Source organism: Pleurodeles waltl, chromosome 10, assembly GCF_031143425.1.
Source record: "Pleurodeles waltl isolate 20211129_DDA chromosome 10, aPleWal1.hap1.20221129, whole genome shotgun sequence".
In the NCBI taxonomy this organism is placed as follows: domain Eukaryota; kingdom Metazoa; phylum Chordata; class Amphibia; order Caudata; family Salamandridae; genus Pleurodeles; species Pleurodeles waltl.
Genome location: NC_090449.1, coordinates 790,510,467 through 790,528,906, shown reverse-complemented (window position 1 = coordinate 790,528,906; position 18,440 = coordinate 790,510,467). Strand labels below are relative to the sequence as shown.

The 18,440-nt window shown below is 42.9% G+C and overlaps 1 protein-coding gene and 1 long non-coding RNA gene across 8 annotated transcripts in view; one reads left to right on the top strand and one right to left on the bottom strand.

Moving 5' to 3' along the window:
* The window catches only part of SKAP2 (src kinase associated phosphoprotein 2), a 433,571-nt gene that overhangs the window by 350,834 nt on the left and 64,297 nt on the right, over positions 1–18,440 (top strand). For all 3 annotated transcript variants that reach the window (XM_069211422.1, XM_069211421.1, XM_069211420.1), the window contains exon 11: positions 15,139–15,251. In XM_069211422.1, the coding sequence (XP_069067523.1) occupies positions 15,139–15,251 (113 nt within the window). The remainder of the gene's footprint in view (positions 1–15,138; positions 15,252–18,440) is intronic.
* The window catches only part of LOC138261877 (uncharacterized), a 374,610-nt gene that overhangs the window by 308,762 nt on the left and 47,408 nt on the right, over positions 1–18,440 (bottom strand). For all 5 annotated transcript variants that reach the window (XR_011199167.1, XR_011199165.1, XR_011199164.1 and 2 more), the window contains exon 2: positions 15,614–15,679. This is a non-coding gene — a long non-coding RNA (uncharacterized lncRNA). The remainder of the gene's footprint in view (positions 1–15,613; positions 15,680–18,440) is intronic.

Here is an 18,440-nt window from a genome sequence, read left to right as displayed (position 1 = left end):
CTATTTATGTAAAATAAAAGGCCATTGGACAACAGATCCCAGTTGTCCAAAGAAAAGCACCAAGCCTCCTACCACTACAACCCCTACTGCTACCCCTAGTGTCCCTACTAATAGCAGTGGTGGTGGGAGCAAACCTACTAATAGCCAATCCAAGGGAGTAGCTGGGCTCACTTTTGGTAACTTAGTTGGGGTTGGTCTTGTTAGGGAGACCACAGAGGCTATATTAGTCTCTGAGGGGGCTATTGATTTAGCCACCTTAGTTGCTTGTCCCCTTAATATGGATAAGTACAAGCAGCTACCCCTAATAAATGGTGTTGAGGTTCAGGCCTACAGGGACACTGGTGCCAGTGTGACTATGGTCATAGAGAAACTGGTCCACCCTGAACAACACCTACTTGGTCACCAGTACCAAGTAACCGATGCTCACAACAACACACTTAGCCACCCCATGGCTGTTGTAAATCTCAACTTGGGTCGGGGTTACTGGTCCAAAGAAAGTTGTGGTAGCTTCAGATTTACCTGTAGACTGTCTATTAGGGAATGATTTGGAGACATCAGCTTGGTCAGATGTGGAGTTGGAGGCCCATGCAGCAATGCTGGTCATCCCAGGGCATATTTTTGCTTTAACCAGGGCTCAGGCCAAAAAGCAAAAAGGACAGGGAAACTTGGATCCTGGAACAATGGACCAAGTGCTCCCTAAAGCTAGGGCTAGTAGAAGTAAAACACTTCCTACTATCCCTCCCTCTACAGTGGATTCTACTTCTGAGGAAGTAGACATCCCCCTCGACATACCCCGCAGCAGCCAGATCTCCGCACACCTGAGACACCTGCATTGGCTCCCAGTCAGCAAAAGGATCACCTTCCGACTTCTCACCCACGCACACAAAGCCCTCCACGACAAGGGACCGGAATACCTCAACAGACGCCTCAGCTTCTACGTCCCCACCCGCCTCCTCCGCTCCTCTGGCCTCGCACTCGCTGCTGTCCCTCGCATCCGCCGCTCCACGGCGGGTGGGAGATCTTTCTCCTTCCTGGCAGCCAAGACCTGGAACTCCCTCCCCACCAGCCTCAGGACCACCCAGGACCACTCCGCTTTCCGGAGACTCCTAAAGACCTGGCTGTTCGAGCAGCGATAACCCCCCTTTTTCCCCTAGCGCCTTGAGACCCGCACGGGTGAGTAGCGCGCTTTATAAATGTTAATGATTTGATTTGATTTGAGAATTTCCACCCTGTGCAGAACCTACACCAGAGGAGCTGGAAGCAGACACTGCTGAGCTTTTGGGTGAAGGGGGGCCTGCCAGGGAGGAGCTGAGTGTGGCACAGCATACCTGTCCCACACTAGAGGGTCTAAGACAGCAAGCTGTCAAACAAGCTAATGGGGATGTCAGTGACTCTCACAGAGTTTATTGGGAGGACAACCTCTTGTACACTGAAGCAAGGGATCCTAAACCTGGAACTGCCAGGAGGTTAGTGATTCCTCAGGAGTACAGAAAGTTCCTCCTAACTCTAGCCCACGACATTCCCCTAACTGGACATCTGGGACAAATGAAAACTTGGGACAGGCTTGTTCCCTTGTTTCATTGGCCTAGAATGTCTGAGGACACAAAAGAGTTTTGTAAGTCCTGTGAAACCTGTCAAGCCAGTGGCAAGACAGGTGGCACCCCAAAGGCACCCCTTATTCCACTGCCTGTGGTTGGGGTTCCCTTTGAAAGGGTAGGGGTTGACATAGTTGGCCCCCTTGACCCTCCTACTGCTTCAGGCAATAGGTTTATCTTGGTGGTAGTGGACCATGCCACAAGATATCCTGAAGCAATTCCTTTAAGGACCACTACAGCACCTGCAGAGGCAAAGGCCCTCCTGGGAATATTTTCCAGGGTGGGCTTCCCAAAGGAAGTAGTATCAGACAGGGGAAGCAATTTCATGTCTGCTTACTTAAAGGCCATGTGGAAGGAGTGTGGTGTAACTTACAAGTTCACTACACCCTATCATCCACAAACAAATGGACTGGTGGAGAGATTTAACAAAACTCTCAAAGGCATGATTATGGGACTCCCAGAAAAACTCCGCAGGAGATGGGATACCCTTTTAGCATGCCTCCTTTTTGCCTACAGGGAGGTACCCCAGAAAGGAGTGGGCTTCAGCCCCTTTGAACTCCTCTTTGGACACCCTGTTAGGGGTCCACTAACACTTGTCAAGGAGGGTTGGGAACAACCTTTAAAAGCTCCAAAGCAAGATATAGTGGATTATGTACTTGGCCTCAGATCAAGGATGGCTGAGTATATGAAAAAGGCCAGTAAAAACCTTCAGGCCAGCCAAGAGCTCCAGAAGCAATGGCATGATCAGAAGGCTGTTTTGGTTCAGTACCAACCAGGGCAGAAAGTGTGGGTCTTGGAGCCTGTGGCCCCAAGAGCACTCCAAGATAAATGGAGTGGACCCCACATAATTGTTGAAAAGAAGGGTGAAGTCACCTACTTAGTTGACTTAGGCACTGCCAGGAGTCCCCTTAGGGTGCTCCATGTCAATCGCCTGAAACCCTACTATGACAGGGCTGATCTCACCCTGCTCATGGCAACTGATGAGGGACAGGAAAAAGACAGTGATCCTCTACCTGATCTCTTCTCTTCCACAGAACAAGATGCTCTTGTGGAAGGTGTAGTTTTGGCTGATTGTCTTACTGCTGAGCAGAAAGACCATTGCATAAATCTCCTGGGTCAGTTTTCTGAACTCTTCTCTACTGTGCCAGGTACCACTTCTTGGTGTGAGCACACTATAGATACTGGAGACAGCTTGCCTGTCAAAGGTAAGATCTATAGGCAGCCTGACCATGTCAGAGACTGCATAAAGCAAGAGGTGCAGAAAATGTTAGAACTAGGAGTGGTTGAGCACTCTGAAAGTCCATGGGCCTCTCCTGTGGTACTTGTACCAAAACCTCATTCCAAAGATGGAAAGAAGGAAATGCGGTTTTGTGTAGATTATAGAGGTCTCAACCAGGTAACCAAAACTGATGCTCACCCTATACCCAGGGCAGATGAGCTCATAGATACACTGGCATCTGCCAAGTATCTAAGCACTTTTGATTTGACTGCAGGGTATTGGCAGATAAAATGATCAGAAGATGATAAACCTAAAACTGCATTTTCAACCATTGGAGGCCACTACCAATTCACAGTAATGCCTTTTGGATTGAAAAATGCACCTGCCACTTTTCAAAGGTTGGTGAACACAGTCCTGCAAGTGCTGGAAGCTTTTAGTGCAGCATATTTGAACGATATAGCTGTCTTTATCTCCAGTTGGGATGATCACCTGGTCCACCTATGGAAAGTTTTAGAGGCCCTGCAAAAGGCAGGCCTCACTATCAAGGCTTCAACGTGCCAGATAGGGCAGGGGAAGGTGGTTTATCTGGGACACCTTGTTGGTGGGGAACAGATTGCACCACTTCAGGGGAAAATCCAAACTATTATAGATTGGGTTCCCCCTACTACTCAGACTCAGGTGAGAGCCTTTCTAGGCCTCACTGGGTATTACAGGAGGTTCATTAAGAACTATGGCCCCATTGCAGCCCCTCTTAATGACCTCACATCCAAAAAGATGCCTAAAAAGGTATTGTGGACAGCTAGCTGTCAGAAAGCTTTTGAGGAGCTGAAGCAGGCCATGTGCTCTGCACCTGTCCTGAAAAGCCCTTGTTACTCTAAAAAATTCTATGTCCAAACTGATGCATCTGAATTAGGAGTAGGGGCAGTCCTATCACAACTTAATTCTGAGGGCCAGGATCAACCTGTTGCTTTTATTAGTAGGAGGTTGACCCCTAGAGAAATGCGTTGGTCTGCCATTGAGAGGGAGGCCTTTGCTGTGGTCTGGGCACTGAAGAAGTTGAGGCCATACTTGTTTGGCACTCACTTCATTGTTCAGACAGACCACAAACCTCTACTTTGCTAAAACAAATGAAAGGTGAAAATCCTAAATTATTGATGTGGTCCATATCTCTACAGGGAATGGACTATACAGTGGAACATAGACCTGGGAGTAGCCACTCCAATGCAGATGGACTCTCCAGATATTTCCACTTAGACAATGAAGACTCATCAGGTCATGGCTAGTCTTATTGTCCTTCGTTTGGGGGGGGGTTGTGTAGGAAAGTACCATCTTGCCTGGCATGTTACCCCCATTTTTTCACTGTATATATGTTGTTTTAGTTGTATGTGTCACTGGGACCCTGCTAGTCAGGGCCCCAGTGCTCATAAGTGTGCCTGAATGTGTTACCTGTGTTATGACTAACTGTCTCACTGAGGCTCTGCTAACCAGAACCTCAGTGGTTATGCTCTCTCATTACTTTCAAATTGTCACTAACAGGCTAGTGACCAATTTTACCAATTTACATTGGCTTACTGGAACACCCTTATAATTCCCTAGTATATGGTACTGAGGTACCCAGGGTATTGGGGTTCCAGGAGATCCCTATGGGCTGCAGCATTTCTTTTGCCACCCATAGGGAGCTCTGACAATTCTTACACAGGCCTGCCACTGCAGCCTGAGTGAAATAACGTCCACGTTATTTCACAGCCATTTTACACTGCACTTAAGTAACTTATAAGTCACCTATATGTCTAACCTTTACCTGGTAAAGGTTGGGTGCTAAGTTACTTAGTGTGTGGGCACCCTGGCACTAGCCAAGGTGCCCCCACATTGTTCAGGGCCGATTCCCCGGACTTTGTGAGTGCGGGGACACCATTACACGCGTGCACTACATATAGGTCACTACCTATATGTAGCTTCACGATGGTAACTCCGAATATGGCCATGTAATATTTCTATGATCATGGAATTGCCCCCTCTATACCATCCTGGCATAGTTGGCACAATCCCATGATCCCAGTGGTCTGTAGCACAGACCCTGGTACTGCCAAACTGCCTCTCCCGGGGTTTCACTGCAGCTGCTGCTGCTGCCAACCCCTCAGACAGGCATCTGCCCTCCTGGGGTCCAGCCAGGCCTGGCCCAGGATGGCAGAACAAAGGACTTCCTCTGAGAGAGGGTGTTACACCCTCTCCCTTTGGAAAATGGTGTGAAGGCAGGGGAGGAGTAGCCTCCCCCAGCCTCTGGAAATGCTTTCATGGGCACATTTGGTGCCCATTTCTGCATAAGCCAGTCTACACCGGTTCAGGGACCCCTTAGCCCTGCTCTGGCGCGAAACTGGACAAAGGAAAGGGGAGTGACCACTCCCCTGACCTGTACCTCCCCTGGGAGGTGCCCAGAGCTCCTCCAGTGTGCTCCAGACCTCTGCCATCTTGGAAACAGAGGTGCTGCTGGCACACTGGACTGCTCTGAGTGGCCAGTCCATCAGGTGACGTCAGAGACTCCTCCTGATAGGCTCCTTCAGGTGTTGCTAGCCTATCCTCTCTCCTAGGTAGCCAAACCCTCTTTTCTGGCTATTTAGGGTCTCTGTCTCTTGGGATTCCTTAGATAACGAATGCAAGAGCTCATCCGAGTTCCTCTGCATCTCTCTCTTCACCTTCTGCCAAGGAATCGACTGCTGACCGCGCTGGAAGCCTGCAAAACTGCAACATAGTAGCAAAGACGACTACTGCAACTCTGTAACGCTGATCCTGCCGCCTTCTCGACTGTTTTCCTGGTGGTGCATGCTGTGGGGGTAGTCTGCCTCCTCTCTGCACTAGAAGCTCCGAAGAAATCTCCCGTGGGTCGACGGAATCGTCCCCCTGCAACCGCAGGCACCAAAGAACTGCATCACTGGTACCTTGGGTCTCCTCTCAGCACGACGAGCGAGGTCCCTTGAATCCAGCAACTCTGTCCAAGTGACTCCCACAGTCCAGTGACTCTTCAGTCCAAGTTTGGTGGAGGTAAGTCCTTGCCTCCCCACGCCAGACAGCATTGTTGGAAACCGCGACTTTTGCAGCTACTCCGGCCTCCGTGCACTTCCGGCGGAAATCCTTTGTGCACAGTCCAGCCTGGGTCCACGGCACTCTAACCTGCATTGCACGACCTCCTAAGTTGTTCTCCGGCGACGTGGGACTCCTTTGTGCGACTTTGGGTGAGCACTGTTTCACGCATCCTCGTAGTGCCTGTTTCTGGCACTTCTCCGGGTGCTACCTGCTGCTGAGAGGGCTCCTTGTCTTGTTCGACGTCCCCTCTGTCCCCTGATGCAATTTGCGACATCCTGGTCCCTCCTGGGCCACAGCAGCCTCCAAAAACCCTTACCGCACGATTTGCAGCTAGCAAGGCTTGTTGGCGGTCTTTCGGCGGGAAAACACTTCTGCACGACTCTCCACGGCGTGAGAGATCCGTCCTCCAAAGGGGAAGTCTCTAGCCCTTGTCGTTCTTGCAGAAACCTACGCTTCTACTGTCCAGTAGCAGCTCCTTTGCACCTACAGCTAGCATTTCCTGGGCATCTGCCCATCTCCGACTTGCTTGTGACTTTTGGACTTGGTCCCCTTGTTCCACAGGTACCCTCGACTGGAAATCCATCGTTGTTGCACTGTTGGTTTGTGTCTTTCCTGCAGAATTCCCCTATCACGATTCTATGTCCTTTGGGGAACTTTAGTGCACTTTGGACTCACTTTTCAGGGTCTTGGGGTGGGCTATTTTTCTAACCCTTACTATTTTCTAATAGTCCCAGCGACCCTCTACAAGGTCACATAGGTTTGGGATCCATTCGTGGTTCGCATTCCACTTTTGGAGTATATGGTTTGTGTTGCCCCTATCCCTATGTGTTCCCATTGCATCCTATTGTAACTATACATTGTTTGCACTGTTTTCTAATACTATTACTGCATATTTTGGTATTGTGTACATATATCTTGTGTATATTTGCTATCCTCATACTGAGGGTACTCACTGAGATACTTTTGGCATATTGTCATAAAAATAAAGTACCTTTATTTTTAGTATATCTGTGTATTGTGTTTTCTTATGATATTGTGCATATGACACTAAGTGGTACTGGAGGAGCTTCACTCGTCTCCTAGTTCAGCCTAAGCTGCTCTGCTAAGCTACCATTATCTATCAGCCTATGCTGCTAGACACCCTATACACTAATAAGGGATAACCGGGCCTGGTGCAAGGTGCAAGTACCCCTAGGTACTCACTACAAGCCAGTCCAGCTTCCTACAGTAGGTGCCCTGGATGTGGTGAGGAGGAGGCAGACTTTGTGCATATGATATGTTTGTGCGTGGTGCTATCTCCCTTCTGGCAGCAGGTCACCCAGGCAGTGATGACAATAACAGTCACTTTGTTTCCTCTAGACCCGTTGCGGAATATATCTTTGACATCAGGAGTGTTACTAGAAAAACAAGAGGCCTAATGCAGTTTCAGAACATCGGGCCAGATGTACGCCCATTTTGTTTTGTGACTCGCAATATGCAATTTTGGCGAATTGCAAATTGCGAGTCACAAAACAAAATGTATCACAATGTCAACCACACTCTTTGTGAATCGCAAATGGGTCGCAAAAGACCTGCCTCATCAATATTCATGAGGCAGGTCGCAAATTGCGACCCATTTGTGTATGGCAACAATCAAAGGGATGGTGTCCTGCTTTGGTCAGCTGACCACTATGTCTGTGATTGCTTTGTTAATAAAGCATTTTTTTTTTATGGAGCCCGTTTTCATTAAAGGAAAACAGGATGCATATAAAACACAAAAATGAAAAGTTACATTTCATTTTTTCAGAGTAGGCAGTGGTTCATGGGACCGCTTTCTGCTCTGAAAACGTGTTGCCGCCCACATTCACAATAGGGAAGGGGTCCCTTAGCAACACATTCCTGTTTGTGAATGAGTTACCACAGTTTTGAAATTGGTGGTAACTGCGATTGTTTTGCGACCGCATTCACGGTCACAAAACAAGCATACATGGGTTTGTGAGTCGCAATTAGGAATGGATGCTCTTGGAACACCCCTTCCTAATTGGGAGTCGCAATCCCTAATGCAAAATAAGGATGGTACATACAACAAAGCCATTTTACTGTTGCAAAAGGCGATTTTCACAGTTTGCGACCGCAAAATCGTGGTGTACATCCAGCCCTTAACATTGATTTGCATAACAATAGTGTGAAAATCACCGTTGCTCCAAAAATGGCTTGCCGACCTGAGCAAATGGGCCACGGCTGAACTGGCCTTCCGCAGGAGGCTGTACAATAGAGAATGAGAGCTGGGCCTGCTACTTAGACGGAATGCCTATTTAGAGAAGCTAGAGGTACATGCAGATGACTGTCCCCCGTGAAGAGGGTAGGACCAGTAGAGATTGATAGCCACAATGGGACACATGGCATAGACCACCTGCAGTGACAGGTGTGGGGTTATACTGACCTTAGAATGGGACACGAAGTAAGATTCAGAGGTTACAGTGGGAAGAATGGAACCAGAGTAGAGTCTGCCGCAAACACGGGTGGTTAGGTTATTGTTTTGATGTGTTATACGATGTATCAAGTATATCAAGGTATGTTGCTGTAACTGGCTCCCCTCCCGCCCTGTGGATTATTGTTGATGAAAACGATCTGTGGATATACTCTATGTTTAGAACATCTATACACATATTAAAAAAAAAAATAAGAGCTCAACCCTCATTATTTTTTTCTCAGTTTAGATTTAACTTTCTAAAAACATTCACTTATTTGAGAATGCTATTCTTCAAGCACCTATTGGAGCTCAGGATGTGGTGTGAAATATTGTGATAATAGCCACTATCTAACATGATTACAGCATATAAACACCTGGTCAAAGGATCTTACAAAACAAATCTCAAAGGCGACATTAAACAATATATCCTCAATAGAATTAGGCAGCATTTAAGGATCTTAAATTAGACTACTTTGGGCCAAAATCACAAAGATATTTGCCCACTTGAGTTTTCCTTAAGCTTTTCAGAACATTATCGTGCGTTTCTGAGACCTTTGCCTAAAGGACTACAGCAACCTGGCTTCTGTTTGACACTGCAAGTTCTCTGTAACCAAAAAATACCGCTTGTATATGAACCTGAAAATATGTCTTGATTTGCTCTTTTAGATTGACAATGTTGTATTTGTGGATGTTTTTACTTTTCTACCCTGCCCCTTCCGAGTCTTAGTCATGGCATATATCATGGAAGATGGAAAAGTGAAGAGCAATGCTAGGAAAAATAACTCACAGGACGATTAGCACTTTTACATTGGTTACTAGTAGCTTATTTCAGGCACTCCGTCTGTGTCACAAAGCCATTATGGGCACTGGCCCTGTTCATCGTCAAACCCTTTTCAATTGGTACTTTCCTTTCAGATGCTTGTGATCTCCTTCAGCTAACTATCTTCATAGTGCAAGGTTCAGTAGGGCCAGACATGGCAGCAAATTGTTTACATCACTTGCAGACATATACCGAAACTCTCTTGCCCTGGAGATTCGTGCCATTGTGGATCATTATCAGTTCCCCACTTGGCTATTCATTTGACTAGCTTCTGTGATATGCTCCAGTGCCAGGACACCCTTCCTCTTTTGTAGTGTGCTTTATACGTTGAATTCATTTATTCATTCATCGGTATATAGAGAAGGAACATGTTTTGATCCTTTGAGGAACAGTAGGTCTGGGACACTCCATATTAAATTTAAATTGCAGTTTTGTCAATTGGGTGCTCATTTTCTGTGTAAAACATGCTCTGCCACATGGTTGAACAGAGCCCATTCAGAGGAGTTGGACTGATAGGGTATTGTAGGCTGTAACACAGGTTCACCAGAACTCTCTGGAACTTCTCCAGGACTTCTACTAAAAGAATACTATATCAAGAGCAGAGAAGATCTTAAACACCTTTGCTCTGGCACCTAAATCAAAAATAGAGGAGCTGTCACCAGTGTTGTTATGTGAGCTATAACACACTTCTTCCTATTTTGCATTACATTATTCACCATTTTTCTCTAGTTCTAGACTTAATTTTTTGCCTTTTGCTCTGGATTCTCCTTGTGGATTATTTGGTCTGGGTCTTCTTTCTTCCTGATGTCAGTGGGCGTTTGGTGTCTGGCTTGTCTGCAACATAAATCTCCATCCTCAATTACGCATGATCAGGTTGTTAAGGGTTTTGTTTTTACCACAGTTTTTCCCTCCAAACTGAGACCCTCTTAAGGAGAGACCTGACACCTTTCACATGTCTTATACTGTGCATGGTAACATCATGTCTACTGGGAAGTGTCACAATTTCCTCAGGCAGTCAAGTATGAAACTAACCAGATCCTCACAATGTCCAGTCCTTAACAGACTGCAATACCAATGAATTCTTAGATTTGCTTGTGCTATGAATCCTTCTTAGGACCTAGCAAAAGAGTTACAACAATTACACCTTGAGTATTTGGTGTTAAAAAGACCTTTGTTTCTGGTTCTGCAGGCATGCTAATATAAAAGGAGCATTGCCGATCGAATATTGATGACAATTCTGATAGAATCAGAAACCCTTGACCAGAACGAGACTGATTAGCAAGATAAAAGGATGCACAAGTTTAACTTTAGTTGAGTTATTGTTGAATGTATTTATTAAAAGACTATTTGAAATCTTAATGACAGGTTGAGAAGTACTACAGTATATACAAGTCTAGAAATGAAGTGGCGTAAGCTGCTACTACCACCAGGTGAGGTCAAATTATTAGCAAGGGCTTGTGCAGTGGAGGCACAAGTGTCCTTTGCTATCAACTTAAGAGAAGTGAACATGGCTTTTTTAACCAGATAAAGAAACAATTCTTGTGAAAGGTGTGTAAATTATTTCCAAGAAACTCCATGATCTTCTACTTAAGAATCAAGGAATGGGTCTCTTTTTCCATAATACCCTATCACATGCCTGTGGAAGAATGGAAACTACATCACTGGTAGAAGAACTTTCCTTTTAGCCCACGGCACAAAAGCTTGCGGCCTGATTTAGGTATTGACAGACGAGTTACTCCGTCACAATGGTGACTGATATCCTGTCCGCTGAAATCTAAATCCCATGGGATATATTAGCATTTCGATTTTGGCAGATGAGATATCCGTCACCATTGTGACGGAGTAACTTGTCCACCAATATCTAAATCAGGCCCTTGGTCAATAAAGTAATTCAGTCTAATAGGCTGTCAGCCATGTTCCTATGTGGATCTTGCCACATAGTGTGAGGATCATATGAAAAAACACTGGTATATACAGGGGTGTAGCTTCACAAGGGCGTTTGGGGTGTTAAACAGTAACTGTATTTACTAACTGTATTTTTTAGAAAATAGTTGGCTATAGGTGCTTTCTTTCAGGTATGGTTAGATGTCTGTCGGATTTCACAAATAATTTTTGCATAAACGCAGACAAAAACGCACACACAGGCTCTTCCTCTCTGCTCTGAAAGTCCTAAAAAACCTTGGTTATTTTACAAAATATTATGTTTTCTCCCACTTAGTACCCCTACTAATCCGCATGTCTCCCTTTCCACCGTCCCTTTATTCCCTCTCATGTACCCTGTTTGTAGTATAATGTATTCTGACATTCTGTGCCAGTGTGATTGTTGGGAAATATGAATATCAGACCCCCCTATCTTTCTGACCAGGCTGCCTCTCTGGGTACATGCCAGGATGTTCCCATCCATATGACCTGGTGATTCACAGGTCAGAATAGAGACTGTGGTACGTATCTATAAGCCAGACTCTTACCTCTACAGATCTTTGGTGTAGTCCATGCATTGGCACAGCCATGAGATCGCAGAAGCACAATTGGAGCATCCCTGAGATCCTCATGCATGACACCAAAACTCCACATGTAGGCCCCAATATAAACCCGTCCTCTTCCAACCATGCGCAATAAATCACAGTAGCCTTTCCCGAGAGCACGTCGGGGTGTAAAGTGGCATTTTAGTTTTCTTTATAACACTTCATACTGCACTTCGGCTGTTTCTGTGAATAGCAAATTAATATAGTAAACAATATTATGGTGTTTATTTGAGGAACGTCAGCAGGACAAAAGGCCGAGTTAGCCTTGCTGGGCTTCAAACTCTGATTACTACCGGTTTGAGTGGGGAGTGTTCAGCTCACTGAGCCATACTCGCTGCAATACAAAACAATACATCTCTATGGACAGTTTTGATCAAACATGTCTCTAACATTCACGCTGTCACAGAATCGAAAAGGTGGCGTCCAGATAGAGCTCATCCTTGCGTGCATACGCTATCTGGTCAGTGTACACAAAGTGGAAATTGGTTATCCCATTAGTATCTTTGTCATTCTCCGTGAATTAAATCATCATAACCCACTTAACGGGGAATTAAAGCAGGAAACATCTCCAGCTGCAAGAGAGGCATCCAGTCTGGTTTGCAGACTCTTCTAGGGCTGAGGCTCCCGAGGGACAGCGCGTGATGAGCACATGACAAAGCATTTATTACGCTGTCACTCTGGCATTATGGAGTAAGGAGACTGGCTAATCCATCAGCTAATGGGCTGTGAGGCAGGTTTAACAGAGCACATCCATTGTGTGCGTGCCCCGGGAAGGCGGAGCGTGTCACAGGCGCCTAGAGGGCATGTTTTCCGTGGGCTTCCTGACCCTAGATTGGCACGATGGGATGTTTAACGGAAGGGGGTTCGAAAAGTAGGGCTAACCACGCTGGAGGATGAGTAAAACACAGTTACTTTGTTGTTCTAGTGTAAACTGCTGTTGTAGTGTTTGAAGCGCACAAATGCCAGTTCCTAACACAAACCTGGATTTGAAAAAGGTTGTGCACTGGAAGAATTTTGATATATAACACTGCACATACCAGCTTTAAGGAGAACAGCAAATATGTTTTGAGGGAAAAACATCAACTGAAATCATGATAAGTGTACCTCACGGCCTACATGTTTTAACACACTCATCTGGGTCTGGTCACTCGGTGGACTAAACCATCCCCTCCAGGCATCTGTGTGGCCGCATGTTCACAAGTTTCAATTACAGGAGGTCCACTCAGCATTTCATCCTTTTGAGATCGATAAAATAAGTTTCATTAAGTTGGGCAGCAATATACATCTGTTATTCAGCGACAAGATGCCCCAAAGGAATGAATATATGTTTTTCAAATGCATGTGTTATGTTGTTTATATTAAGGCTAGATTGACGTATGCATATTTGATCGAATGCCCTAATTAAAACTATCATATACCCAAGACAGGTGTGAAAATGTGGGATCGGGATATATAGGCCTTGATTCAAAATGCAATCATATATTTTCACTTTATGCTAAGGAAACCTGAAGACTTAACAAACTCCTGGTAAATTTATGATTTTTGTAACATTTCTGCCACCCCGTATAGCTTATTTCAAGAACTGTGAATTGTCCACATTGTGCAAATTCCGAAGCAACGCACAAATTGTGGTGGGTAATAGGTGGTCAGGTGTCTTTTTTGCATTTGGGAAAGGGAGGAGAGGACATGTTATGTCTGATTTCCCCATTAATTCTTTGCCCCTGCTGATCAGTTAAAAGGAGGGGCATCTTCTTTTGCTATGCATAACATAACATTATAGATGGATAAATCATGAATAACAGGGATCTTTTTCTTCGAAGAGTTACCCACCTACACTGCTACACATTGCTTTTGAATGTTCTTTGATTTCATTCCTCTGTTCCTCTTGTTTTTCAAAATTTGCATTAACATTCATCATCTGATTTCCATATTAATTTAAAAGTTTCTGCAGTGTATGAAAATGACCGTAAATTAAATACATTATAAAGCACTTTCTTTACTTATTGTTCGATCTACAAAACACAACTAAATATCCCACTCACTACACTGCTGTCTTAGCTCTCCCATTTCACAGTCCGGTGCATTTAGTAGTTTATTAAGTCCAGGATTATTTCTTTAATTCTAGGATTTGTAGTCCCAGCTCTATAATGAGTTCAATAGGATTGCAAATGAAAAAACATGGATATTTTGGGCCACTCATGCAAGGAACTGGTTAACTTCAGCATTCTGTGTTGTTTAATGTGAAGTGCTGTGCTACCCTTGTAGCTAGACCCAAGCTATATACATATTTACATTTAAAACATGGTGTCAAATACTAAACTAAATTTAGCTTCTAAGCGCATGTATTGCATGAAATTCAGACAGTATCTTGTTCTAAGCACACTTCCTTTTACACTGCAAGCAAGAAGATGGGCATAATGTTGAAAATGATGTACCTTGCTTGGCTGCATAAGCTCTTCTGCATAATTAACTAGGCATTCTGTATCTAGGACTCTTCACTGTGTGCATCAGGGCTATGACAGTAGAATTAATTGGCAATTGAAAAACTTTTTTATACTCTCCTTTGCTGCGCACACACATACACACATCCGCACTCTCATAGCCACACACACCCATTGCAGGGTTTCCTGACTTAACTATTGTTAAACCTTTTTTTTCTTTCGTGACAATCTACATTGCAATGGTATCATTTACACCATATTTATAAAGAAAATACCATGTCTTAAGTGTGATGTAAATCAAAGTGAGTGCACTGTTCCTGTTATTAAGTGGTGCAACTGGAATTTTGTAAACACTTCTTCCAACAGACCTTTTTCAACTCCAGATAATAAATGAAGCTCTCATTTTACAGTTTTGGTTCCTGGCTTATCCCTAAGTGATGCAGCTGTTGATTTGTACAAACAAGAAGCTAGGTCACCACACTGATGCCACACAAGTAGTGGGTATTTTGCTAGTTGAAGGAAAGTTTGAGGTAGCAACACTAGCATCTTTTTAGGTATGATGAGGTATAGAAATCATGTATAAAAAATGAAGCTGAGATAATTTAAAATCATGAAGTCTGGCCTCCAGAAATTTTGAGACTTCAAACATAAACATTCTGTTTGTACCTGTTAGGAGTTCTGTTCAATCAATATGACAAATCATGGCAGCCTACCGAGGAGCAGAAGTAAGCAATATAATTAGAAAATTGGCTTTAAGCAATGTTTTCTTATAGTTTTATGTCACCTCAAAATAAAGTGCATATATTTGCCAGAAAATACAGATCCAAAAATATTTCAGGCCTGGGCTCTGGTCTTCTCAAAATCAACACAACATTAGATATCTAAAACATAGACAGTTTCGTATGCATCAGAGTAAACACTTTGTTTAACTGTTTCAATTTGGCCTAAGCATCAGTTTATGAAAAGACATTCATCAGCATTTAATTTGTTTTCTTTCCTTTTCAGTGAATAAAAGTACTGATTATGCAAATTTATACCAAGGCTTGTGGGACTGCTCAGGGGACTATCCTGATGAGTTGTCATTTAAGCATGGGGACACAATCTATATTCTCAACAAGGTATGTCAGTAATACAAGATTGGTGTGTAAAGAAATGATGTATGCTGTCACATTATGTAGTTATGGTTAAGACAACACCTCCATGTAAAAGTGGCTTTTTTACATATCAGTAAGCAATCGCTGTGGAATCAAAAACTCATATCAATTGTCCATCGCATTTGTACATAAATTGTTCACTACTTTCCCTGCATAACATTTCTGAAAGAGTGTATTGGTGTACAATTGCCTGGAGAACGAATAAGGGCAAACACATTGACGCCAAGTTTTAAGGGTAGTACGTTCTGAATGTATAGACTTGGTCCACATTTAGGTACATGAAAAACATAGTCTTCATTAAAAATTTATGAAAAAGTAATTCGGACCTTTGTAAGAGCTTCTTTGCTTCCAGGATGTTTCAGATGTCTCGTCCTGTGAGTGAGTTTAGAGGTCTAAAATACATGGGAGAGGCATTAAAACAGAATTATAAACAAAAACACAGCATTCTTACCTGAGATCTTCATGTTTATTTTATTTCTATTACATATTATGGTTTTAGAAAACCTTACTACATTACAAAGTACATTATGTAGCTAAAACAAATATAATATAGCCAAAGTGGCTGTTCATTTCCCACAATTTGACATGTTTAATTACACGCAATTGTGACACTTAACTTGTTGCTTCTAGTCTCCTAAAGTTATTTTTCGAGTCCAATTAATAAATCATACAACAGAGACCTCTAGAAATATGAAAACATATAAATGGGAATAATAGATCAGTTATTTTTTTATCATAACTTAGTATACATCAGAAGTCATTATTATGTTCTAATCACCGTTCAATTGCAAAGGAAGAGTGAGAGGAACGAAAGAAATATAAAAGAGATCTATATAAGGGGCACTACAAGGCTGTGGAAAAATATTTCTGTTTCTCGATGCTCACTTTCAGGGTTTGATCAATTACCTTATGGCAATGCTTGACTTTATTTGGTATCGAATGTTTTGCAAATAATGAAGTAAAAAATACAATGCATAAAACAAAGACCTTTTCTATAATTAATAGAAAAAGAGCAAAGAAATGTCAGGAAGGAATTAGTTAAGGTCTCATATGCTGCTTGTTGCATTTGTGGATGACTAAACTATGTAGTAGCAAAACAAATAAAAGAAAAAACTTTGGAAAAGGGCTGCTCCTTACTGTATGATTTTAGGAGCAACAGAGGAAGTATGGTCTGGTGGTGATTAGCATCTCCTTTGCAATCTGGAGGGCTGGATTAAGTCCATCTGTGGTCACTTCACTTTTTACACGTGTTTCAAGATTAGTCATTGGAAATTCTGTGAATAACCTTTCAAATGTAACATTATATTTAACATAAAGCTGTATCTTATACTGTTCCAACTTATTTCTTATTGCCTGGCATACTCTATTTGTTTGTTACTCATTAAATACCAACCACATGGTCTGTATCACTACCAGGTTGAATCTATCCTAATGTAGCATTTGTAGACTATTGCTAACATATCTTGTCAACATGGTTTTGCTCCTCAGAAAATACACAAATTAAAAAACAACTTGTTTAAAGTATTAAAAAATAGGAAAAAACTTCCAATGAAAGTGTCATGTTTCCACACAAAGATCACTTTTTGAAGAAGAGTGTTTTTATGGGAAATGTTTTTTTCAAAATCGTTTTTGTAGGACGTTGCAACCACATGTGAGATTTTGTGAGTTGACAAATCCAACTTTACAAATCTTCCCGGAGAAAATTTTAATTTTGCCCACTCCTAGTGCCCACCTTTGCCAGGAACTGAGTGAATCAGTGTGCCTCCGTGCCATACTTGTTCTTGCAGTTTAACCTGAGGCAAGACAAATGAAGAGGAGGGATGTACGACTATATTAAAAAGTTCTGATGCAAACACACCTGTCCCTCACAATCCGTATCACATAATCAAATACTTAGTAATGCAGTTAATGAAGAAAAAAGAAACGTTTGCACAGAACATTCTTTACATGAGGCAGACTTTGATCTGAAGACCCTGGAATTTGGGGGAGGAAATGATCGCCGGGCTGTTCACAGTAACTGCCCTTCCCAAAAAATGAACCAGCTGTCACAAAGAGAGTGCATTGCTTAAGTTAGTGGTGAAGAGCACTTTCACACCCAGTCTCTCTGAAGATAACTGACAGAAGCTCAGACTGTAGATGAGCAGTCAGTAATGTTGAATACAATGAAGCTGAATTTATGTTTTGCTTGTTACATCATACAGAATCTGAATTTCTGTTTCGCTTGTTACATCATGCAGTGACTTTTAGACTGTGGTATTATTTAAAATTTTTGTTAAAGCTATAAGACATTCATTCTTTGCAGTTATCTTATATTGCATGCCATTTATGACGTCCAACATCACTTGCACTGCTGATGTTGCTCATCATGAACAGTTTCGTCATGCTGGATGGCTGGTTGAGGGTTTCTCCAATGGGGATCCCTTCAAGGAGGTTGAGTTCTACAACTTACACCAGCACTCAGGTACATGCTCTGTAAGTTTACTTTTCCCTACAGTGGAATCCATAAGCTTTTTAATCAATATGGCATTCCTTAACAACTTCATTATCATGTTCGAATTGTCATTAAAATTGCTAGGGAATAAATCTAACATATTGTTTTAACTGTGATTACACACAAATAAATACAAATATAAATATATAACATAAAACATTGTGAGGGTGATTCAGAAAACAATTATAGGTACAGGAAGTAGTACTTCAGAAGTATTCTTATGTACTCTTACATACCTTTTGAATTGACCCTGAAACATCCGCCTTCCTATTACTAAAAGTGAAGAGTGAACAATCCTTTCTATTTGTACTAACTGTTAATGAACATCCCCTGAATATTTCCATGTTAGATGTTTTGTGGTCAAATCACAATGGCACGTAAGAGTCAGGGAGTAACGCAGGCCTCCCTGCTGCCGAATGTATGGTAGGCTTTGGGGTCCCTCACTGGATTTTGCAACCCAGCCCCATCATGTTGCATTACGCCCCTAATAAGATTATGTAAAAGGCTACTACAGAAGTACTCCTTTAACTACAAATCGTACTTGTGACTAGGCCCCTTTATTCAGAACATGGTCGCTAATAAGTACACATTCACTGATTTATTACTAATTCAAATTCATTGTTATCACAATAGAAGCTAAATGGATCCACTTTTACTTCATG